This window comes from Rissa tridactyla, chromosome 20 (genome assembly GCF_028500815.1).
Source record: "Rissa tridactyla isolate bRisTri1 chromosome 20, bRisTri1.patW.cur.20221130, whole genome shotgun sequence".
Taxonomy (NCBI): domain Eukaryota; kingdom Metazoa; phylum Chordata; class Aves; order Charadriiformes; family Laridae; genus Rissa; species Rissa tridactyla.
This window is the reverse complement of record NC_071485.1, coordinates 327,166-352,925: the sequence shown is the minus strand read 5'-3', so window position 1 is coordinate 352,925 and position 25,760 is coordinate 327,166. Positions and strand designations below refer to the sequence as shown.

At 49.2% G+C, this 25,760-nt stretch overlaps 1 protein-coding gene across 1 annotated transcript; it reads left to right on the top strand.

The window, feature by feature from the left end:
• The first annotated feature begins 9,604 nt into the window (after positions 1-9,604).
• LOC128900139 (olfactory receptor 49-like) lies at positions 9,605-10,578 on the top strand. Its single transcript, XM_054180917.1, is given in 2 exon segments — positions 9,605-10,129; positions 10,132-10,578. Coding segments are annotated over 2 exon segments (861 nt in total). The 5' UTR covers positions 9,605-9,715.
• Positions 10,579-25,760: the final 15,182 nt, after the last annotated feature.

Sequence of the window (25,760 nt, the reverse complement as noted above, 5' to 3'; positions counted from 1 at the left end):
TGTAACTCATTATAGGCCCAGCCTTCCTTTATTAGTTTTTGTTGTTGTCGTTGTTGGGTGAGATTTTTTTCTTTTCTTTCTTTTTTTGCCTATGATAATGTTGTCCACAAAGAATTGTGGACACCCCACTTTGACTTCATTATAATCTACCTCACCGGTATGACCCAGTGACTATGTGAACGAGGATCTATACTCCTTCTTTAATCAAACAAAGAAATGTATTTGCAGTGACTTATCTGTCTGACACTCAAGCATCTAAAACCGAACTAAATGTTGTTCCTCGCAATTTCCCTACCAAGTTAGAGGGGAAAAGAAGGACATAAAAAATTCCATGGAGAAAGGGCAATAGGACAAGCATGGAGTCTCCCATAGCTATGGAATGAGGAATGTTGCCAGCTCTTAGACAAATCCCTTCCTTATCTCCCTTATGATCTGCATGGTGTGTGCATTTCGGAACGCTCTCATCGTCATCATCACCATCATGCGGGAAAGCCAGCATCTGCACACTGCCATGGGCTTCTTCTTGAGGCATTTGTCTTCCCTGGAGATGTGCTACTGCACCACCACCCTGGCCCAGTTGATGGCTAGCTTCATGACTAGGGAAAGGACTATGTCTGCTCGTCATGGCGTTAGTACTCTTTTCTGCACCTTTGCCATGTATGCCGTGTTTATTACTGGTGACCACATCCTAGGATCAGCATTGGTTTCTGTGCCACCCTCTGCTCTCTGAAAGGCTCATTGACTGGCAGGTCGGTCTCCAGAGGGTAGCTGCACCTTCGCTAGGGTGATTTCTGTCATCTGCGGTAATCATTTCAGTCGTGTCCCAGATACAGATTCACAGAATTTTCACAGAATTTTCACAGAATTTCAGAGTTGGAAGGGACCTCTAGAGATCATCTAGTCCAACTCCCCTGCTAAAGCAGGATTGCCCAGAGCACATGACTCAGGGCTGCATCCAGGCGGGTCTTGAAAGTCTCCACAGAAGGGGACTCCACAGCCTCCCTGGGCAGCTTGTTCCAGTGCTCTGTCACCCTCACCATAAAGAAGTTTCTTCTCATATCTGATCAGAACTTCCCACGTTCCAGCTTGTGCCCATTACTCCTCGTCCTGTTACTGGGAACCACTGAAAAGAGTCTGGCTCCATCCTCCTTAAGCCCACCCTTTAGATACTTGTCAACATTAATAAGGTCTCCCCTCAGCCTTCTCTTCTCCAGGCTCAAGAGTCCCAGCTTTCTCAGCCTTTCCTCATAAGGGAGATGCTCCAGTCCCTCAATCATCTTTGTTGCCCTACGCTGGACTCTCTCCAGCAGTACCCTGTCTCTCTTGAACTGGGGAGCCCAGAACTGGACACAGTGTTCCAGTTGTAGCCTCACCAGTGCAGAGTAGAGGGGGGGAATGACCTCCCTTGAGCTGCTGGCCACACTCTTCCCTATGCAGCCCACAATTCCGTTGGCCTTCTTGGTGACAAGGGCACATTGCTTGCTCGTGGATGATTTACTGTCTACCAAGACCCCCAGATCCTTTCCTTCAGAGCTGCTTTCCAGCAGGTCCACCTCTAACCTATACTGGTGCCTGACATTCTTCCTCCCCAGGTGCAGGACCCTACACTTGACCTTGTTGAACCTCATTAGGTTCTTCTCTGCCCAGCTATTCAGCCTGTCCAGGTCACGCTGGATGGCAGCACGGCCCTCTGGGGTGTCAGCCACCCCACCCAGTTTGGTATCATCAGCGAACTTGCTGAGCATACACTCTGTCCCCTTGTCCAGGTCATTGATGAATACATTAAACAATACTGGTCCAAGTATTGACCCCTGGCGGACACCACTGGTTACAGGCCTCCAACAGGCTCCATTAATCACAACCCTCTGGGTCCTGTCACACAGCCAGCTCTCAGTCCACCTCACTGTCCCCTCATCTAGTCCACACTTCCTCAGTTTCCTAAGGAGGATGTTATGAGAGACAGTGTCAAAAGCCTTGCTGAAGTCAAGGTAGATGACATCTGCTGCTCTGCCCTCATCCAGCCAACCATCTATAACATCATAGAAGGCTATGAAATTGGTCAAGCATGATTTACCCTTGGTAAATCCATGTTGACCACTTCCAATAACTTCCTGCTCCTGAACTTTCTTGGATATGACATCCAGAACGAGTCTCTCCATTACCTTCCCAGGGATGGAGGTGAGAATGATCGGTCTGTAGTTCTCTGGGTCCTCCTTCCTGCCCTTTTTGAAGACTGGAGTGATATTGGCCTTCCTCCAGTCCTCAGGCACCTCTCCTGTTCTCCATGACCTTTCAAAGATGATGGAGAGTGGCCAAGCAATAACATCTGCCAGCTCTCTCAGCACTTGCGGGTTTATCTTGTCAGAGCCCATGGACTTATGGATGTCCAGTTTGGCCAACTGGGCTCTAACCCAATCTTCCTCTACTGGGGAAAACTCTTCCTCTCTCCAGACCTTCCCCCTTGCCTCCAGGGCCTAGTATTCATGAGGGACAGCTTTAGCAGTGAAGACTGAAGCAAAGAAGGCATTCAGTAGCTCTGCCTTCTCTGTGTCTTCCACCACTAGGGCGCCCATCTCATTCGTTACTGGGCCTAGGTTTTCCTTAGTCTTCCTTTTTCTATTGATATACTGAAAGAACCTCTTGTCATCTTTAACCGTGGTGGCCAAGATGAGTTCTGCTTGAGCTTTGGCCCTTCTAATTTTCGCCCTGCAGAGCTTCACTACATCTTGGTATTTTTCATAAGTAGCCAACCCCCTTTTCCAAGGATCATAAACTTTCTTTTTTTATCTTGCGGTCAAGCCAAAGCTCTCTATTTAGCCAGGCTGGTCTTCTTCCCTGTCTGCTTGTTTTTTGGGACTTGGGGATGGCCTTCTCCCAAGCTATTGAGATTTCCTCCTTGAAGTAAGACCAGCCTTCCTGGACACCTTTGCCCTTCAGGACTGTCCCCCAAGGGACACTCTCAACCATGCTCCTAAGCAGGCCAAAATTTGCCCTTCGGAAATCCAAGGTGGCAGTTCTGCTGGCTCCCCGCCTTGCTTCATCAAGAATCGAAAATTCTATCATTTCATGATCACTCTGCCCAAGACGACCGCCAATCTTTACATCCCCTACAAGACCTTCTCTGTTAACAAGCAGCAGGTCCAATAGGTCAGTTTCCCTAGTTGGCTTCCTCACCAGCTGTGTTAGGAAGTTGTCTTCCACACACTCCAGGAACCGCCTGGACCGTGCACTCTCTGTTGTGTTATATTTCCAGCAGACATCTGGGAAGTTGAAGTCCCCCACAAGAATAAGGGCGAGTGATCGTGAGACCTCTGGCAGCTGCTTGTAGAATATTTCATTGGCCTCTACATCATGGTTGGGGGGGTCTATGATAAACTCCCCCATGATGTGCAGCTTATTGGCCTTCCCCTTGATTCTTATCCATAAACACTCAACAGTGTCATCATACATATTGTTAAGTTCTTAGTTCCTTCGAACAATTCCCCTTGATCCTCCCCTTAGCAACTACTCAGTGACTATCTACAATCATCCTTAGCAACAGAGCCAGTATGTAAAGCTTGATTACCTACGGAGCCATGGTTAACTTTAAATTCGATGATGGATATCAGGGCTCATGTACAGATCAGGGATAATCCAAAGCTGCAGAATGGGAACCACTCGCTCGAGTGGAAATAATTGGTGTCTCCTTGCCTGTGGGAGGGAAGGGAGATCAAGAGTCCACCCAAACGAACTTCTTGCAGTTAGAGATGGGTCTCTGGAGCTCACAGTCAAAAGATGTTCATTGAGGGTAGTCGTGGCAGCTCACCTCACCGACCAATGTGCTGCAGCTCTAAATATTTCCCAAGTTTGGGGTTTATGAAGTGCTTTTTGGTTATTAGTTGATGTCATGCTTGCACGTAGGTCTGGCCCTGTCCTTAGGGGCCTCGTGCATGGGACCCAGGGGACCATCAGCCCTCAGGATGGGGAATTTCTCATGCGCAGAGAAATTCTCTAACTCCGGGGGATTTTGTGGAGCCTGGAAATCCCAAGGGAATAGTTAGTGGTGTGCGAGGATGAGGATGGCAAGATAGGCTAAAGGACGGTCTCAGTGGAATGATTTTTAGCTTAAGCAGTTTTTTTCTATCTTTCAGGCAGAACGGCCAGGGACTTTGGGTTTTGTCTGATGAAGGATAACACTAAAATCCGCATTCAGCCATGAGTTGTGGCCCAGCAGTCAGAATAAGAGCAAACACTCAGCAAATGGGGGATGAGGGAACCGCAGCTGGGGAGTTGGTGGGAGGGTGGTGCAGCGCCTGGGCTGTGCAGGCCCTCACAGTTGACATTGACTTTCTCCCCATCACTTGGCCAATTCTGCTGAAGTCAACAGCACAGTTGTTATGGCCAGAGGATGCCCCCGTGTTGGGCAGAAACGCAACAAAATGCCCAGTGAAGCACTGGCTGTGCTTACGTCATAAAGAGCGTTGCCGGCCACCCACGTCCTACACAACATTCTGATGCTCTTCTTGCTTGGTGGCCGCAGCTCTTGCAGCTCACTGCTGCTCTGGGAGTGAACCTCACCAGTTTGGTTGGGTTTTGACAGAAGGAGGACAGAATTTCTTGCCTGATGGGGTGCAAAAGGACTCTTGGGGCAGCACGGTGATGCCGGTGGTGCTGGGAAGGATCTGTGGAAGTTGTTAGAGGAGAGCTAGTCATGCTTTGCTGGGAAAGATGTAACTTATTTAGTGCAGCTCCTCACATCTCCCCTCTTCCTAGGTGTCTGCTGATTGTGCTGTATCTGTTCCCAACTTGCCTTCCTCACCTCCTCTTCCTTATGATTTCAGGTGCCTCAACATGGGCAGCCATTTTCAGGCAGAGCTCCCAAAACACCAGGACAGATCCCGTTTGGCCGAGGAGGAAGAGGGAGCATCTCTGGGGTGCTCTGGAGCATCTCTTTTGTTTCCCAGTTAGCCCTGGGATACTAGGGGTCAACAATTCCCCTTTTTCACACCAGCTTTTTGGGCTTTTGGATTCTGTCCCTTCTCTTCTTGACCGCCTTCACCCCTGGTAGCGTTAGAGGGAAGGAGATGGCTCAGTTCTGGCAGGACAGTGACCAAATAATAACCAGTGCTGCTCTCGGCAGCACCCTCCATGAGAAATGGGCATTTGTAGGTGTCACACTTCATCTGCTCAAAGCCCCATCCAACCTGGTCTTGAACACCTCCAGGGATGGAGCCTCTAAAACTTCTCTGGGCAACCTGTTCTTTTCTGGGCTGCTCTTGATCCATTCTCTGCCGAGCTTCTGTTTGTGCTTGGGACGATGTCCTCTTGCAACTTGAAGCTTCAAACATTTTGGTGGTGTTATCCTCCTTGCTTGGCTTTCTCTTGTTTTAATATACTGATCTCTGGGGGATATTTTGTTCTGCATTTGTTTGCAAAGGCAATTGATGATAAAATTGGGGTGGGATGCAGTTAGAGGGACATGGGCGTGTGGTGCCAGTGTGGGTGCCCTGGGACCCTCTGCCCAGGCTGCAGCTGCAGCTTCCGAGGGGCTCTGCTCTCCAGCAGGTCCTCTGTGACAGTGGCCAGTCCCAGGCATGTGCTTCAGAGACACTGGGTCCTCTGGAGGTACCGCTGGGCACTGATGGTCAGACAGCAGAGCTCTGCCTAAAGAACAGACATTTTGGCTCGTGTATGAGTACAATCTCATCAACTAACACAAAATAACTTAAATAATTTAAATATCCTGTCAGTGTTTTCCGATGAGATCAATACGAGGAGTTTTCAGTGTGTGCATTAATAGGAAGAGGAGAGCTATTGACCTTCCTCTCCGTTTGCATTGTCAGTACTCTCTCGATCAGGCTGTGCATTTGATCTCCCTCATCTTTCACGTATTTCCACATCTCTTTAATAAATAGACCATGTCTGGAGTCACCTTTCCAGCAGCACATCTGAACATAAGCACATGCGATTGCTCTCTAGATTTCTCCTGCCCTTCCTCTTTGATCACTTAGACACATCTCAACAATCCAGAAGATGCTTTGAGCTTCAGGGAGTCAAACGCTTGTCTATATTCCAGGAATCTGTGTAATTCTGTCTGTAGTCCACTCTTTAATTGTGGTTACTTTTTAATTTACTTTCTGTGTAAAAGATTTCTTGCATGGTTCTGCCTTGTGGAAGGTGAACCTCATTGGTGGCAGATTGTACTTGGCACACAGTTGAGGAGTGGTTTATTTTAATCACAGAATCACAGACTCACAGAATGGTTGGGGTTGGAAGGGACCTTAAAGATCATCCTGTTCCACTTCACATTCACCCTTGGCTCTAATTAAGATCTGACCCACACTTCGACTCCAGATGAACTCTTCTGTCAAAAACAACAGCATTTTTCCTTTCACACTTGGGTTCTGAGAGGGACTCCCAGACATCTCGGCCACCTTTTTCCTCTACAGCACCGCTTGCTTCCAGGGACTGCTTCCCTGACTGAAGGAAGCTGTGGGTTCTCACTGGTGCCCACCCAATGGTGGCAGCAGCTGAAGAAGTATATCCTGATCAGCCTGTGCAGGTACAGTCTGGAGAGCCAGGCCGGACAAGGACTTTGAGCCTGTTTTGCCCAGTTGCCCCACACTGATCCTCCATGAGTTCCTCGACTCTTGCAGCATTGAGGCCTATGGTCAGCAGGACCCCGTGAGTCTTGTGCTGCCAGCAGGCAGGAGGGAGCCAGTCAGCTTTCTCCAGCCCATCAGTCTCTCTAGGAGGAGACCCAGGTCTTCCTTAGGCACTAACTCTATCCAGCACCTGGGCCGTGATCCTCATGGTCTCCCCATGGCAGGTACCCAGGCATGGGAGTGCAGGATGTTTGCAGCCCTGCTCCAGTTGCTGAACACAGACCCCGTAGCCTACTGTTGTGCTGTGGGCTGGGCTGGCCACTGACCTACCAACCACTGGGCTACTCACCCATGGTTCCAGCTTGAAGCTCACTACCATTCACACATGTCCCCTATGGACAGAGAATGCACCCGCACAGAAGGCAGTTGGAAAGAGGCTCTAAGGAGAACCAGGCACAGGCTCGTGCAGGGCTCCATCAGAGCAGCCTGCTGACTAGAAACCTGTTTACACTTACACAGTGCCTTTTTCCCCTTTGCTCTCTTTTCCTGTTTTGTTGCCAAACAACTTTGTTGCTGATTCTGTTTTCCTTTAGACTAAAGAGGAGTTTTCCATGACTACAAACACCAGGAACTTAACTGAGTGCCTTAATTTCAGTATTACAAGTAATATACAGATTACGGTGCTGTAGGCATCCTAGTCAAGAGAAGGCTTAAAGGGAAATTGGAAGCAGACCATTGCAATGGCTCTGTGGGTCTGTCGAAGAGATGCTTCCAAAATGATCATTGAATCGTAGAATCCTTTAGGTGGGAAAAGGCCCTTAAGATCATCAAGTCCAACTCTTAACCTAACGTTGCCAAGTCCACCAGTTAATTTTGAAGGTGACTCATTTTGGCTAATCTTGGAGGTGGTTAATTTTGAAGGGGGTTGACTGAGCTCAATCCCTTGCTTTCAAGTCAATCCACTGTCTCAGACCAGCCTCTCCTCTCATCGATGTGCATGATGAGATGGGAGAGTCCCTGGGCCACCCAGGGGATTAATGACCTAAGTGCTCTGGTTGCACACCGGCACAGGCTTGATGCCCAGCTACACCACCGTTAGAAATGTAACATAATTCACACAGCTTTTGCCAGAAATATCACTTCCCAGCTGGCAGTCCAGAATACCCATGTAAAACCAGCAAGGCTGGAGAGGCATTTCTTGTGTCTGAAGAGAAGTGGGTTGGATCAATATTTTTCATGTCATTGGGTAAAAACACAGAGAAAAGCAGAATCCCTACAGAGCACAATTCTAGTCTCCCATTTCAGGAAGGAAGAGGAAGCCTAAGAAAAGGGAAGGAAGGTTCACAAATGTAACAAGATGAATTTCACCAAGCATGATATTGGTTACTCTTGTCACACCCTCTCTGACCAGGTACCGAAATCATAGAATCATAGGGTTGGAAGGGACCTCTGTAGATCATCTAGTCCAACCCCCTGCCAGAGCAGGTTCACCTAAAGCAGGTTGCACAGGAACACATCCAGGCGGGTTTGGAATGTCTCCAGAGATGGAGACTCCACCACCTCTCTGGGCAGCCTGTGCCAGGGCTCTGCCACCCTCAAAGTCAAAAAGTTCCTCCTCATGTTTAGGTGGAACTTCCTGTGCTCAAGTTTATGCCCATTACTTCTTGTTCCGTCGCTGGGCACCACTGAAAAGAGCCTGGCCCCATCCTCCTGACACGCACCCTTTCAGTATTTATAAGTGTTGATAAGATCCCCTCTCAGCTGTCCTTTTTGCAGACTGAAGAGACCCAAATCCCTCAGCTTTTCTTCATAAGAGAGGTGTTCCAGTCCTCTGATCATCTTGGTAGCTCCCTGCTGCACCCCCTCCAGCAGTTCCCTCTCCTTCTTGAACCAGGGAGCCCAGAACTGGACACAGTACTCCAGGTGCGGCCTCACCAGGGCAGAGTAGAGGGGGAGGATGACCTCCCTCCACCTGCTGGCCACACTCCTCTTGATACATCCCAGGATGCCATTGGCCTTTTTGACCACAAGGGCACATTGCTGGCTCATGGGCATCCTGTTGTCCCCCAGGACTCCCAGGTCTCTTTCCACAGAGCTGCTCTCCAGCAGGACAGCCCCCAACCTGTCCTGGTAAATGGGGTTATTCCTCCTCAGGTGCAGCACCCTACACTTGCCCTAGTTGAATTTCATAAGGTTCCTCTTTGCCCAGATCTCCAGCCTGTCCAGGTCTCTCTGGATGGCGACAGAGCCTTCTGGTGTGTCAGCCACCCCCCCCCAGCTGTGTGTCATCAGCGAACTTGCTGAGGGTGTACTCTATCCCCTCATCCATGTCATTGATGAATATATTGAAGAGGACTGGAATGGAGCCTCACAACTGTATTATATCTTTCCTAAAGTCCTTTTATGTCATTCAAGCGTTGATAATCCTCCTTTTCAAACTGCTGCTGGTGGTTGATCTGCTCACTGTTGTGAGGAATGCAGTCATCATTGCCATCGTTTGGCTCCACCACTAATAACATGCCCCCATGTATCCCATCCTCAGCACCTTGTCCTTCTTGGATACTTGGTTCACTTTGGTCATTGCCCCTCACACATTTGGCAGTCCCATGTTGGAGATTAAGGTGCCTCTGCGGCTGCTTACAAGTCCTAGAACTTCTTCTCTGACTTCCTGGGCATAGATGAGTTTAACCTTTGCAATAGGTCTGAGTGAAGTTGGAATTTCCCAGGAATGCGGTGAAATAGCTAACAGCCTCTTTAATCTCTTCTGTTCTGGAGAAAGAATCCTTTGTGGGGTTTGAAAAAGGTAGAAAGAAGACAACAAATTCTCTGAGGCCTCTAACTGAAATGTGAAACACAAAAACCAGGGTGTGAGCGATACTCTCTGTGTGTCGATAGACTGCAGGAAAGAAGAAAAAGCAGAAAAGGACAGAACTTTTCATCCAGACCGTGAAACTACCACACTTGGGTTTTTTGCTATGTTCCCATCTCGGCTGGGTGAACTGAAATTTAGCACGGGACCAGAAAATGCAACGGCAGTTACTGAGTTCATCCTAGAGGGTTTTTCAGGGCTTGATCAAAGACTACAGCTATTTCTCTCACTGGTCCTTCTGTTCATATACCTGACAACAGTGATGGGGAACGCAACCATCATTTTCCTTGTATGTGTGGATCACCACCTGCAAACCCCCATGTACTTTTTCATCAGCAATATGTCCTTCCTGGAAATCTGGTTTACATCCTCCACAAGCACCAAATTGCTTGTGATCCTGGGTTCTGGTAGGAGAATAATCTCACTGCGCAGCTGCTTTGCCCAATCCTATTTCTGTTTTGCCTTGGGCAGTACAGAGTTTGTTCTACTTGTTGTCCTGTCCTTTGACCGCTACGTTGCCATCTGCCTGCCTTTGCGTTATACTGCCATCATGAAGCCTCAGCTCTGCATCCACCTGGTTGTTGCTGCTTGGGTCATGGGCACCACACTCTTGAGTTACCGCCTGGTCCTCCTCTACAAGCTGACTTTCTGGGGCTCGAACAAGATCCACCTTTTCTTTTTTGCGACAGCTCCCCCTTGTTCAAATTGTCCTGCTCTGACACCAGCCTGCTTTGGAAAATGGACTCTATTTTATTATCATTTGTCATGCTGGGTTCCTTCTGTTTAACTCTGGCATTTTACACAGACGTCCTTTTCTGTATTCTACACCTTCCAGCAGCCTCTGGGAGGAAAAAAGATTTCACTACATGTTCTTCCCATCTCACCACCTTGGCCATTGCCTATGGGAGCTGCATTGCTCTCTATGTGCATCCTTCAGAACACGTTTCCTTGGAGGCAAACAGAATGGTAGCTTTGATAAACACTGTCCTCTACCCATTCTTAAATCCTTTCATCTACAATCTTAGAAACAAGACTGTGATACTGGCCCTGAATGAAGCCATTGCCCATGCAACAATAAAGCTTTTCGACTTATCACAATGCATTTCTGGACAGCAATTCCCATGATCTGCTATCAGATGTTACATCATACCATTGCATAGGTATGTCATCTCCAAATACAGATGCCTCATGAGATGTATGTTCTGGTTGGATTGTGTTAGGTTAGCTCACCTGCACGCACAAAGAAGGCACTAACAATGGCAGGAGGAGGAACTCAGTTAATACCCTGCCCCAGCTGCTCCCAGACCCATCACGGGAGAACCACCTGGAATCCATCTCCAGAAATCAAGAAGAGTACAAAGGCACAGTGGCAGATGGGAATCCAAATTACAGGCTCCCAAGGAATGAACACCTTGTCCCACTTATTATGGGAAGTTTAGGGGAGGACACGACCAGTGCAGTCTGTCCTGTCTCCTCATTAAACTTAATTTCTACCTCTTTTCCATGTGAGTGAATCTTCTGTGTGAATGTGTAAGCACGGTGGTGTGAGTGCAGCAGCTGGAGCAGGACCAGGAGGTCAGACAGCCCGTATGCCATCAGTGCCAGAACCTAAGAGACTGGAGTGCCTGGACTTAAGAGTTCATGTGCGTGTGTGTGAGTGTGTGTGAGTGTGACTGGGGTGGTCTGTACCAGCATCTGGAATGGAGTTGTGGCCTCAGGCACTCATATGTCCAGGTGACTGTGTGCAATAAATACTAAATTGGCTAAAAATACAAAAGTACAGCATTGTTCACACATTAAGGAAAAGTATAAAATCAAGAGGCTTCTGAGGTAGAAAATAGCCGCAGCTGGCATGAAGGATACAACATCTGTGGTTCCCTGATAAGCTACATGAGGTACGGGACGGGATGCAATTATTCCGTGGCTTTACCTTATGATGTATAGCGGATACCGGAATGGGATGATACCATGAAACAGATAAGCTGCCAATTAGCTGCCCGCTCGATACTCGGAGCCAACATTTTGTCAAATTTTGATGAAATGCTGTCCTTTGTGCGAACTTTGCTCATTATAATGTCATTATAATACCAAAACACACCTCCATCCCGAAGGCTACCCGCCTCCAAGGTGCGACCAGTCCTCCTTGAGTCTGCGCCCTGAATTTCTTGTAAACTATACCTTTAATTGTGAAGCAAGAGAAATTTACATGAAACATGATAAAAGTATGTATGACTAAAGTCACTCAAACTCCACCTTGAAGATAACAAATAGTATAAAAATAGCCCAAGAGAGGGGGGATACCCAGGGAAGACACCATCTCAGAGAATTACATCACTGACTTCTGGGATCAGTCGACGGGCTGAGCCTTTCTTCCCCCCCATAGGGACGCCTTTGGGTAAGACTTAGATTATACCGAGTGCTTCCTCGGGAAACTTAGAAATTTCTCTAGAGACTCTCTTTTCTACATTTAGAGCCAGGCTGTATCGTTTATAACTTTGTCGCGTGTTTTGTATATGTAACAATACTTTCATTTGCACATGCTTTGCAGACAGTGTATTTATCACCGGCAATCCTAAGAACATATATATATGTTGTTTAAATAAACTGCACTTTTTTAAGTAGCTAGTCGTTTTGGTTTCTCACTGAACGCGACCAAAGACTCGAGAGTGGCCGTGCTAGTTCATGAGCACGACTAGACTGAAGGTGCAGTCCACTATTAGTGTATCCAAATCGTAATAGTTTAATATATATTAAACACGATTGGACTGATAGTGCTGAATTGGGCATCACTCAGAATTTAAACCTAGCCGCACCTAGCCTCCCACCTCGGTGAGGAGTGTTAGAACGCAAGGGGGTTTATTTTCTGCCAAAACCGCTTTGCCCCTTTTCACGCAACAGGCTGTAACTGGGTAGGCTGCTATCCAGGGGCTGAGTGTCCGAGCCCAGGTGTATATATAGAATAGAATAGAATAGAATAGAATAGAATAGTTCAGTTGGAAGGGACCTACAATGATCATTTAGTCCAAATACCTGAGCACTTCAGGGCTGACCAAAAGAAAAATTATTTTATTAAGGGCATCCTCCAAATGCCTCTTAAACACCGATGGGCCTCTTAAACATTTAAACAGAAGGCGTCAACCACCTCTCTAGGAAGCCTGTTCCAGTGTTTGACCACCCTTTTGGGAAAGAATTGCTTCCTTCTGTCCAGTCTAAACCTCTCCTGGCAAAGCATCCCATGCGTCCTATCACTGGGTATGAGGAAGAAGAGCTCAGCACCTCCCTCTCTAGTTCCCCTCCTTAGGACGCTGCAGAGAGCAATGAGGTCACCCCTCAGCCTTCTTTTCTCTAAACTGAACAAACCCAGAGTGCTCAGCTGCTCCTCACAGGACATGCCTTCCAGACCTTTCACCAGCTTTGTGGCCCTCCTCTGGACACATTTGGGTACCTTCGCATCCTTCTTACATTGTGGGGCCCAGAACTGCACACAGTGCTCAAGGTTGAGGTCGCATCAGCGCTGAATACAGTGGGATAACCACCAGCTGCTTATGCTGTGTGTGACGCACCCCAGGATGCAGTTTGCCCTTGTGGCTGCCAGGGCACACTGCTGACTCCCATCGAGCCTGCCGTCGACCAGCGCCCCCAGATCCCTTTCTGCAGGGCTGCTTTCTAGCCACTCCTCTCCCAGTCTATATTGGGTCCAGCATTATTTCATCCCAGGTGCAGAATGCAGCCTTTGTTCTTGTTAAACATAGTGGGAGTTACCTCCTTTGGGTCATGGATACAGGTGTTGAACTGAACAGGGCCCAGGAGACTTTCCTTAGATTTTGTAAGAAAAATCTATGTATTGTTTTTGCAGAGGAGCAACTTGGCCAGTCTGCAAAAATGTAGCTAGAGAATGATTAATAACCAAAAGGCTGATCAAGACACATGCAAGAATTCTTATCCTTTAGACAAAGGAGAAACCAGTCTATGCCCAATCGGTAGTTTAACGGGAGGATGAACCTTTAACTGAGACCAGCTACCATGGGCAATAAAAAGGGAAGAAACAAACAGCTGAAGTAAGGGGTTTAGGAGGGGTGATGGGGAGAAGTAAACAGAGGCGGGACGAACAGAAGTAGTTTTAGGTGAATTGGATAGACTGCAAACCCTGGAGTACCTAGCCAGTGGGGAAACAGGGGAGGGAAATTTCAGCCAGGGATAGGAAACCAAAATAAGTTATTTTGGGACCTCCCAGGTCTCTTTCCACTGAGCTGCTCTCCAGCAGGACAGCCCCCAATCTGTCCTGGTAAATGGGGTTATTCCTCCTCAGGTGCAGCACCCTACACTTGCCCTGGTAGAATTTCATAAGTTTCCTCTCTGCCCAGATCTCCAGCCTGTCCAGGTCTCTCTGATTGGTGGCACAACCTTCCGGTGTGTCAGCCACTCCTCCCACCTTTGTGTCATCGGCAAACTTGCTGAGGGTGCACTCTATCCCCTCATCCAGGTCATTGATGAATATATTGGAGAGGACTGGACCCAGTACTGACCCCTGGGGAACACCACTCATCACTGACCTCCAACTAGACCCTGTGCCCCTAATCACGACCCTCTGAGCTCTGTCTTTCAAGCAGTTTTCTATACACCCCACTGTCCATTCATCTAACCCACTCTTCCTAAGCTTCCCTATGAGGATGCTGGGGGAGACCCTGTCAAACGCCTTGCTGAAGTCACGGTAGACAACATCCACGGCCCTGTCCTCATCTATTCGTCCAGTCTTACTCATTGAAATATTTCTGTGTTTATACTGCCTGCCTTGAGCCTATATCCTATTGTGTCTGACTCTTGCACAACACTGTGTCAGATGCGGCCTTCAGATAACAGCTCTTCAATAAAACAGGATCTCCCAGGTTTTCGTGGTTCAACCCTGGCCAACAACTAGGAAAACACAGCCATTTACTCACTCTCTCCCACCTCTGCAACACCAAGCAGTATAAGGAAGAGAGCAAGAAAAAGGAGAACACAAATCTCGTGGCTTTAGATTAAGACAGATTAACAGAGAAATAACATAAGAGGAAAATAATAATATTAATAATGGACAAAAGAATATACAAAACAATTGATGCCACACAAATTGCTCTCACCACCCAATGATCAGTTGCCCAGCCTGTCCCAAGCAGCGATCGCGGATCACTGCCCCCCGGCCAACCCCCGTTTATATGCTGAGCATTATGGCTGCGCATGGTATGGAATGCCATGCTGCGCATGGTATGGAATCTTCCTTTGGCCAGCTTGGCCTGCCTGTGCTCCCTCTCAGCTTGAGCTGAGTTGTCTGAGGAGCTGCAGGGCCAGGACTGTCATGTTGTCCTGGAGTGTGGAGCTGGTGGGGGCAGGGAAGGGCGTAAATACATTTGGTGTTGATGCACAATATGAAAGTGGGAGAGCCAGAGAGTGAGTGGCCTCTGTTTCCTCCTGCCCTTGGGTCCAGGTAAAAAGCCCTGGGACTGATGGGGAGCCTGAACCTCCCTCTCTGCCCACCAGCAGCTGCTGTGTCCTTCAGGGGGGCTGGGGCTGTGCTGTGAGTGACCAGAGCTCTGCAGCACCCTGTGGTGGGCACTGCTGTGGGGCCAGCCCGGACTGAGCCATTGTGCTGGGGAGAGGGGAGGAGGAGGAGAATTAGGGATTGCTGGGGAGGTGTTGGGCTGGGCTGGAATGTGCCCAGGAGAGGAAAGCGCCAGCGGAGAGCTCAGCTGTGTGAGTTTGCAGGGTGCGCACACAGCAGGGTGCTCATGGTGCAGAGCCATGGTGAAGGAAGCAAGGAACCAAAGGTGCAAAAGAGAGGGGCCTGGTCTGTGCTGTGCTCCTTGGACAGCCTGGGGAAGCTGCTCCGGGAAAATTGTCCCAGATCAGTCCCACACACCAGGCATCTCCATCTCTGGCCATACACCCCAATCCTGAGGAGGGACCTTTGCTGCACGGTCACTCCTGTCTTCCCCCAGGGCTCTGTGATACACAACTCTACCACCATCTTTAATAAAAAGGAAATAAAACCTTGAAAACCTCCACTGATTGAGATCTTACCAGCTGGCCTTGCCACTGGCCAACCTTGCTCCAGTATTTGGCTCTAAAGGATTTCTCCAGAACCCAGAGCTCTCGGCCTCTCCTCTTCCTTAATGTGCTCCAGGCCCCATCCATCCTTCTGGCCTCTGCAGGGCTCGCTCCAGTCTGTCAGGGACTTTCTTGTGCTGGAGAGACCCATACTGGAGGCAGGCGTCCTGATGTGGTTCTGTAGTGGGTTCACCTTGGCCAGCAGCCAGACACCCACCCAGCTGCTCATTCCCTCCTCCGCTTCAACAGGACAAAGGGAGAAAAAAACCCAGAAATGCTCATGGGTCAAGATAAACAAAAGGAGATCAGTTACCAATTACTGTCACGGGCAAAGAAACCTCTAACTCAGGGAAGGTCAATTTAATTTGTTGCCAGCTATATGAAAGACTGTTCTCCTCACGCTTTCTCACAGGCTCTAATTATTCCATTGCTCCCAGCTCTTCTACCCACCCCAACCCTAAGAGGAGCAGTAGGGTGGTGAAGAGGGGGTTAACAGCCAGTAAAGAACACCTCTGTCTCTCCTTCCTCCTCACACTTCTCCCTTGCTCCAGCTTGGGTCCTCTCCATGGGATCCCACCATATTTGTGGTCAATGCTATGTGTTGTTAATTTCTTTCTGTCTGGCTTTTCTCCTTTATACTCACGGTATCACAGAAATGTTGAGGTTTTAAAGGACCTCTGGAAATCATCTAGTCCAACCCCCCAGCTGAGAAAGGATCAACTAGAGCAGGTTGCTCAGCAGCTTGTCTAGGTGAGTTTGGAATACGTCCATGGATGGAGACTCCACAACCTCATTCATCATTATGTGTCTACCTGCCGTCCACTCCAGCATGCCTCTGCTGTGTAGCAGAGCCTTTCCACACAAGGGCTCCCACCTCTAGGTACCAGGTTTTCGTGTGACATGTCAGCCCTTGGCCCTGGTGCCACACCTGAGGTGCTGCAGACCATCACCATGAATGTCCCTCTTTGCCTTGAGATTTTATTGCTGAGCACCATGTCATAGGCGTGGAATAACTCTTGGGTCATTTGAGGCCAGCTGTCCCAACTGTGCCCCTCCCAACTCCTTGCATACCCCCAGTGTACTTGCAGTAAGGGCAGAGTGTGAGACAGAGAAAGCCTCCGTGCTCTGAAAGGACTGTTCAGCAGCACCCAAAACACGGGTGTGTTACCAGTGCCAGACTAGTAACAAACCCAAAGCAGAAGACATTGTGATCTACTCTGAAGAGAATTAAGGCCATCCCAGCCAGACCCAGGACAGAGTTACAGGTCATACAGTCAGAGTGAGCAATGAACAAAGTCTTGTTTAACTGACCTGAGGAACTCTGTGGGTCACAGACCCGCTCTTATGGGGGACTCAGGCTCCCTGGTGTTCACCAGGCAAGCGATACAGCAGGATGCAAACAGGCCAGGAGGTTTCTTGTGGTGTCTCTGGAAAAGTTCTTAGCACAGCTGCTAAATGGGCCATCCAGTCTGATGAACACCTGGACCTGGTACTCCCAAAAGAGGAAAAGCTGGTCAGAGATGTGAAGACAGTCTCAGGCCTTGGCTGTAGAGACCATGGAGTTGTGGTCTCCCAGATCTCCAGAGAAACAGGGAAGGCGGGTAGCAGAGCACAGACCCTTGACACCAGGGAATGAGAATTTGGCCTGTTGAGGGCACTGGCAGGTGGGATCCAAGGGGATCCCATGGCAGGGGTCTGAAAGCATCCCCAGGCCTTCATGGCCCTGACCAGCTTCACCTGGGGCCTCTGCCCACCCCTCTGTCCATGAGCCCAGGAGGCCATTTAAGCCCAGGCCTAAATTTCAGCCCCAGCTTGAGCTATGCTGTAGGTGTAAAGGTCTCCAGACACAGCCATAGACACAGTCTTGCCTGTCCACGGACCTTGTAGAGTCAGACTTGCAGAGTCACTTCTCATCTTGATGCTTTTTGGGGTGTACAATGAATGGCTGACACTCATTGAAGGACCCTCCAAGTGCCAGACCCCAGCTGATTCACACAGGCCTAGGGCATTTCTGCTTCCTTTCTTCTTATCACTTGATCATGTTTTGGAAGAAAAGCAGGTGAGGTTTTGGGGTGCCTGGGTGACAATGATTGAAAGGGGGTAGCAGAACCACCACAGGTGAAATCATCTAAAGTCAAAACTGTTCAAAACTGTTATCTTCAACTCCTTTCTAGGAGGCTTTCAATCTTCCACAGGAATCTTGAAGCTCTGAGAGCCTTCCATCTCACTCTCTTTTACCAGTTCAGTTGACAGTACCCAAGTCGGAGGCTTTGTTTCAATTCTGCTTACAGCTTAAATCACCACACGGTCTGGAGATGCAGAGAAGCTTGTAAAAGAATCAAAGTCAAAAGAACCAAAGTCTTGTCCACCTTCTCGACAAGAAGGTGGGTGTTTCCAGGGACCTCAGGAGGCATGGCATACCGATAGCTGTGTTCAGGAAGCTGGTCAAATGCCTCATCTCCATTTCTGTAATGTTCATCGTAATCTCTTCTCGTATGGCCTGTGGTCAAGGCAAAGGCTCTGTCATCTCTCCCAGCAGCTGTAGGCTCCTCCTAGGTCCCCCTGTGCTTCCACATCAGCAGGCTAGAGAGGCCCAGTTCCCTCAGACTCCCCTCACAGCTCATGCGTTAGGTCCCTCACGCCATCTTGGCACACCTCCTCGGCACCCTCTCCAGTCTCTCCTCTTTCATTTTGAAAGGTGAGGCCCACTGGCTCCTATGGCAGCTGCCATGGTGCCCAGACCCTTCTCCTCAGAGCACTCCTTCATCGCTCAGGTCCTTGCCTGTGCTGCTGCATGGAATTGTTCTCCAGCTTTTCCTTCTAAATTTTCAGATTTCTATTGGCCAGGCTGCCAGGTGTGTCAAGGCACCCCTGGACTGAACCTCCAACAGTGTAGCTTATAAAGTATGTGTGCCAATGGTCATCCTGAGTCATGGTGCTTCTAACAAGACCAGAAACTAAGTAGCTGCAGATATGAAAAGAGTACTTCTGTTCTGACCTCGTGCTCATAGCAGCATCAGCCGTGGAGTCAGACCATGTCGCTCAAGGCTTTATCCAGTGGGAGCTGGAAAACATCCAAGGTCAGAGATGGCACAATGTCACTGGGAAACCTCCTCCGACGCTTGGATGCCTTCATGGAGAAAAAGATTTTCCTTTTCGCTGTCCTGAACCTTCCTTATTTCAACATCTGACCATTGTCTATTAACCTCCTGCCAAGCACCACTGTTACAAGCCTGGCTCCGTGGCCCTGAAAGCCTCCCCATGAGGAGAGACCGGCTGCTATGAGGTTCCTGAGACCTTCCCTTCTCCAGGATAAAGAAGGCCCTTCCCCTTTAGCCCCTAAGCATCTTGGTGGCCAATCGCTGAACTCGCTCCCAGCTATCAGAAACTTCCTTGCTGTGGTGGGTTGACTCTGGCCAATAACCAATAGCCCAGCAGCCACACAGTCGCTCACACTTTCTTCCCCCTTCCCGAGTGGGACAAGGAAGAAATGAAGTGTGAAAAGTTTTGGGTCGACATAATAACAGTTTAATAGGTGAAGAGAAGAGATTAAGAAAACCTCAACAAGTGAAACACAGGCCATCACTTACCACCTCCCACAGGCAAACTGATGCCCAGCTTGTCTCCAAGCAGCAGATTCCTTGAATGACAAAAACTTCACCGTCTTCTTCCTGTGTCTCAAGTTTTTATTCCTGAGCATGACATCATATGGTATGGAATATGCCTCTGGTCAGTTTGGATCAGCGGTCCTGGCTGGGTTCCCTCTCAGCTTCTTTCTCACCTCCCACCTACTCACTGGAGGGAGCAGAATGAAGAAACAGAGAAGGCCTTGACACCATGCAAACTCTGTTCAGCAATACCCAAAACACTGGAGTATTATCAACACTGAGTTTTCTCAAGTCCCACGGACATAGGAAACAGCCGTCCTCCGGGACTTCTTGTGGTCTGGTCCAGAAGAGAAGCCGTGCTGGGCTGGCCTTTTTCCTGTAGGAGAGTTAGACCTGCAGCCCATGGAGGACCCTGGTGGAGCAGGCTCCTGGCAGGACCTGCTGCCCAAGGAGAGGAGCCCATGCTGGAGCAGGTTTTGCAGCAGGACCTGTGGCCTGTAGGGGACCCACACTGGAGCAGTCCATGCCTGAAGGACTGTACCCCGTGGAAAGGATCCATGCTGGAGCAGTTTGTGGAGAACTGCAGCCAGTGGGAAGGACCCACATTTGGGCAAGTTCAGAAACGAAGTGTTATGAACTGACTGCAACTCCCATTCCACAACCCCCCTCTGCCACTCGGGGCAAAGGTAGAAGAGTTAGGAATGAAGTCGAGCCTGGGAAGAAGGGAGGGAGAGGGGAAGGTGTTTTGAATTGTGTTTTATTTCTCACTGTCCTATTCTGTTACAATTAATTGGAAATAAATTTAATTAATTTTCCCAAGCTGGGTCTGTTTTGCCTGTGATGGGAATTGGTAAATTAACTGGTAAACAAACAATCCTCCCAATTTATTGCTATTGACAAACGTGGCGAGAGTTGCCCTCATGCACAAAGGCAGTTACTTCATGGTGAAGGCAATCAGGTTGGCGAGGCATGATTTATCCTTGGTAAGTCCATGCTGATGGGTTTTGGACATGTTCTGTTGTTGGTGCCCACAAATGTCACCCAAGAGGACTCCAACTGATGGCCCTCTCCTCACCGATGTGAGCTTGTGCAGCCTCTGGTTCCCTGGGTTGCACTGTTGGATTCTTCCAAAGATGGGTGCACCATTTGCTTGACCTCTGCCAATCCCATGACCTCTCAGAAAGGATATTCCGAAGAAATATTCATCTTCCCTCTAACACCATTACAACTATTCTCCCTGTTATAGAGTGTAGTTAGATTCTCTATTTTTTCATATACTTGTTCTGATACAGTGACCATGTCTAAAGTCATCTTTTCAGATCCAGACTGTCTAGGCAAAGGCCCTTTCCATAACTCTTCAGTTTTCTTCTCCATTTACTCTTTGTTCATTCAGATACCTCTCACCTATGCTGCTGCTTTCATCTTCAGGGACATAACAGCTTGACTGTCTTTCAAAAGTCTAATTGTTTCCTTAGCCAGCACTTTAATTATGTTTATATCTATCTTTTTTTATCTAACTACCTAAGATTATCCCTTGTAGAAAAGCAACCTCATTAGTGGTAGCTTTTACTTAGCATATGATTACAGAATATCATTTATCATTTATGAAAACTGATTGTGCTTTACTTTTCTGAAGAATGGGGAAAAATTCTCTTGTGCCTGGGTGCAGCCATGTCTCTAAGGAGCTCAGGTGGGAGATGGTGCAATGGAGCTGTAACATCCAGCTGCAGAGATCAGTGGAGAAGTCTGATGCAAGGAGCAGTGATGCAAGTCCCAGGTGGCCAATGTCAGAAATGGTGAGGCTGGGGAGGTGAGGAGCAAGGCTATCCATCCAGCGATGGACATCAAGGGACTGCTTTTCCTTTCTGCCCAGGCTTCCTGAGGAAACACTCTGCATCAGTATCAATCAGAGAACGCTTCTATCACCTCTTCTTTAAAGTGAAAAGTAATAAAATATATCCTACAACATAAAAGATCATTTTTATCAGATGCACTTTGAAATCTTCCTACTTAATTACGCTATGAAACCTCTCTAATTAGCTGTACAAGCCTTGAAGACTTGAAGACAATTACAAAAAGAGAAATAGCTTGTTAAGGCTCTCTGTCTTTTAATGAGCCCCATGGTGTATTTGCTGCTGAGTCCATGAGCCTCAGATCCTGAGAGAAGGTTGAACAGAGTGCTCAAGAAATCAGAAGCCAAACCCCAAGTACCTGGAAGCATTAATGAGCCCCACTGAGGGCCATTCCTGACAAAGCCTCCCCAGGGACTCGTTAGAGCAGATAGCTGGAGGCTGTGATTGCAGGTGGGCAAAGGCAGAGTGCAGGTGGCTGTAAAGCTGAAGAAACCCTTGGTTTGTTTGATGCAGCAGAAAGGCCAAGCCCTCAGCCCCAGGCCCTGGCAAGGCAGATCCTGTCCCTCACGTGTGGCCCAGGGCTCTTCCTGGGACAGAGGGATGTGAGGGTGAGCAATGCCACATGTAGGAAAATTCTGTGACACCTCCTGGCCTCCCAAAGAAGGGGCAAGGAGGAAACAGAGTCCTGAGGCTCAAAAGAATCACAGACTCATAGAATCATTTATGTTCGAAAGGACCTTTAACATCATAGAGTCCAACTGTAAACCCAACCCTGCCAGGTCCACCACTAAACCACATCCCTGTGTGTCGCATCTTGTGGTGCTGTGCTCTCCACCTTCTGCACCCTCCCCAGCTCCTGCTCAAGCCATAACCATCAGTGGGAGTTGTGATGAGTTGCACCTGGACTTTGGGGGATGGCTGGCAACACAGCCAACACACTGTCTGGAGTTGGGGCCTAGATATTTTGTTCCCATGCGAATATGACTGTAGGTCAATTCTCTTACTCTATGAATAGTGGACAGACCAACAGTCCTTGGAGCTCTCCTGCATGGCAGTGGCTGCACGCCAGGATCTCCCCTCGAGCAGGGACACTCACTTAAGGTTCTACTTGTTGAGGCTGAGAGATTCCTTGCCACAACAGATTGTCAATAGGTGACTAATAGCACGCTAAACTTTGAAATCTTAGCTAAGTGATATAAAGGATTGCTTGCACATATATAATCCTTTAGACATAAACGGATAACCAAGGCTGGGACTAGGACTGGATCCAGCCACAGCTCTACTCCACTCTGAGAAGGAGTTTAGAAAGCAAGTTGAGCCTCATGACTCAACGGGAGGGTCTCCCTGACAGCTTGTCCGACCCTGTCCTCTATGCAGTAAATAAACAAGTGTACCTTGTCATCGAATCTCGTAAAACACTGTCGCATTCACTACTAACTTTGTTAAATCACTGTTTTCTATTAATAAATATTTCACTCTTCATGCCCAGGCATCTTGGCTCTGTTGGATGCCCTACCAGTGAGCCCAGAAATCCCCACCCAGGAAAGAGACATCCCAAGACATTTCACTGCTGAGAAGACAAAAGCTGGCAGAAGCGTTGGGACCATTAGTGTGGACGTCCCACCACCTATGGAAGGGTCCAGAAACTTTCCAAGAAGAAGAGACCACACAGGCACCTAAAATGGCCACAAGCCTCATCCTGGCCTTAAAAAGGTATTCAGAAGGAAATGCCTTTACAAACACAGACCCCAGTCATGAGCCTGCTGCTGGACAATCATGTGCCCAAGTTACCATAACCTCATAAGCAACCTCTAGCTGCTGGCATGTTCCATACATGCTGGCATGGTCCATACTGTGTGTTGCATTCATACACATGCTGCTGGCATGTCCCGTATTTGGGACCTCACAAGAGCCAAGCCTGGTCATCAACCCTCTGCTGGCCTAAGGGGTGCTCTGGAACACAGGGCTTCAAACACCCACGAGCTTGCTCATGGTCTCTCAGGTCCTCAGGCAGCAGCACCCTCACAACTGGCATTCAGGCCATACGCCTGCTGGCGGGCTATCAAGGACTCAGGCAGAAGTGACCTCCAAATTAATATCTGCCTGCGTCTGGCCTATCCGAGATTCTGGCAGCACTGACCTCATAACCAACATCCACACCATGTGCCTGCTGCTGGCCTGTCAGGTACTCATGGAGAAACGACCTCGTAGGCACCGAACCCAGCCTTGAGCCTGGGGTTGGCCTGCCACCTGCAGAGACAGGGGTGACCCCAAAATGAGCATCCAAAGCAGATGCCCGCTGTTATAGCAGCACTGACCTCACAAAAACATTCCAGGCCTTGACCTTCTGCTGGCCTGTTGGGTTCTCAGGCAGAAGGGACCTCACAAGCATCTACTCTAAACATAAAGCCTTTTGCTGGACTGCCATGTCCTCACAGAATCATGTAGATTGAAAGGGATCTTTGGAGATCATCTAGTTCATTCCCGCTGCCCTAGAGGGAGTCAGCCAGAGCAGGTCACTTAAGAAAATGTCCAGGCTGGTTTTTAGTATCTCCATGAATGGTCACTCCACAGCCTCTCCGGGCAGCCCATGCCAGGGTCGTGTGTTCTTGATGCCAAAACCTGTTTTCTTGAGTTCAGTTGGAATTCCTTAGTTTTGAAGAGTGGGGCCTAGCGCATAAGCCCTGTGTGGGGACGATGAGGGACATGGGCTTCTTCAACCTGGTGAACCTCCTCCAGTGAGGGTCACCGTCCAAAAGGAATAACCTCACTCCAAGTATGGAAGAGTGATGGATGGGATATGATAGATATAAACACATGGAAGGATTTGACTGAAGAGATTATTAGCCTGCTGAAAGACCAGGGCATTCTTCCAACTGCCTGAAGCTCAAAGCAGCACCTGGGTAGTTTAGAGGGATGTGACTGAGCGAGGAGTAAGGGGATGGGGAAACCGGAGAGCAATGGGAAGGCCGTTCTTACTGCCCCATTGGTGGTCCAATGGCCCCACCGTGCTGGAACTGCATGGGACAGGTGTGCTCAAGGGTGGGGAGACATCGCCCTGGCAAAGTACCCTGGCAGCCCTCAGGGCTCCGTCCCCCTCAGCCCTCCTGTTTTGGTGGCCTCCCCCAGTGCCTGGGCCACAGATGGTCTGTGTCCCCTCAGTGCCAGCCCCTCTCCCCAGGCCAGCACAAGAGTCCTGGTCCAGGCACAGAGCAGCCTGCCCTGAGTGGGGGCCTGCAGAAAGAGATTTCTCCTTTTCAAGGATTCCTCCCTGCAGGCACAGAAATGCTCCCTTGCTCTTCTCCCTGGTCACCCTTTCTTCACAGAGGGCCTTTCCCCAGGAGAGGGCATCCAGTCTGGCACCCTGTGCTCTCCACAGGGCCCTGAGCTGGCAGTGCTGCTCTGCAGGGGGAGGGGGCTGTGGTGCCCTGGGGCCATGGGGTGACCCTGCACTGGCCATGCTGGTCGGGGTGAGAAGCAGACCCAGCCAGAAAGGGATCACTGCTGCTGAGCTTCCTTCCATCTTCCCTCCTGGCTCAGTCAGAAAGGACCGGGCTGGGCAGGACCAAGGGGTGTCTCCAGTGGCACAAAGGGCAGGGGAGGGCTGCACTAGATCCAGTCCATGGTGCTTTCCAAGACGGTGTCCTGAACCACTCTCCAGTCTTCTGTCCCTTTGCCTGCTGGCTCCTCACAGCCTCGCCTGGCATTGCAGGGGCCTCGTTTGCCCATGGGCTCCACAGGTTTGTCTTTTCCTCAGGGAGACATTCCCTTGGATTGACACTCATTTGATGAGGTGCCCCTCACTGCCCACCCACACTCCCACACTCTCCCAGCAGATCCCCTGAGCTCTCTTGCCAGCTTCAATTCTTCTCCAGGATGAAATCTGGCATCAGCCCCACTGCAAGTGGGGCAGCACTATGCCCATATGTCAAAGACCAGTTGCTGTTTAGCGGACATGTTCAACCATGGAGAGAGGTCTTCATTCAGCCCTTGGTCTGAAAAATATTCCCATGAGACCCTGAGCCTGTCGTCCTGAAACCATCAAGAACCACAGAGGAGAAAAGTCCTTTTGAAGGAGCAGCTCCTTGGGTGCAACTCCTGACACCAGCTTTGGAAGAGGCGTCCAGCCATCTGACCCTGCCCTGAGGAGGCTTTTTCATTATGGTGCTATTTTCACAGAGACCAGCTCTGATAAAGAGGTTCACATCGCCTGCTGCTACCCACAGTCACAGGGATGGCACTGTAGAGACAACAGGACTGTCACAAGTTACACGAGGCCTTAGGGGTAACACAAAGGCAAGGACACAGCAGGACAGTGGGATGTCAGGAGAGACCAGCATTGAAAGGCCTCATCCTGCTGCTGTCCTTGGCCATGGCTCCAGGGAAGCAGCAGCCCCGACTCGCAGGTGGCAGAGACAGAGTGCCCAGTGAGGCAGCCAGGTGCAGTCCCAGGGTTCCTGAGGCTGATCCTACATGGGGCAGATGGGCATTTGCCTCCTGAACCCCTCCAGCATACTGGGGCTGCTCGTCCAGCTCCAGGGGATATGTTAAGATATGGGAGCTCAGATAAATAATTTTCTGCTGGCTTCTTTGTTGAGTGCATCACCCAGGGAGACTGGATCCATACATATCTTAGGTATTTGGGTCAAGATGAAAACACATAGGAGACCAAGAAGAATATCACAGGAATAAAAAAACCAACCAACCAACCAGAAACAACAAAAATTATTTAAAAAAACAGAAAGACAAATATGAAGAACAG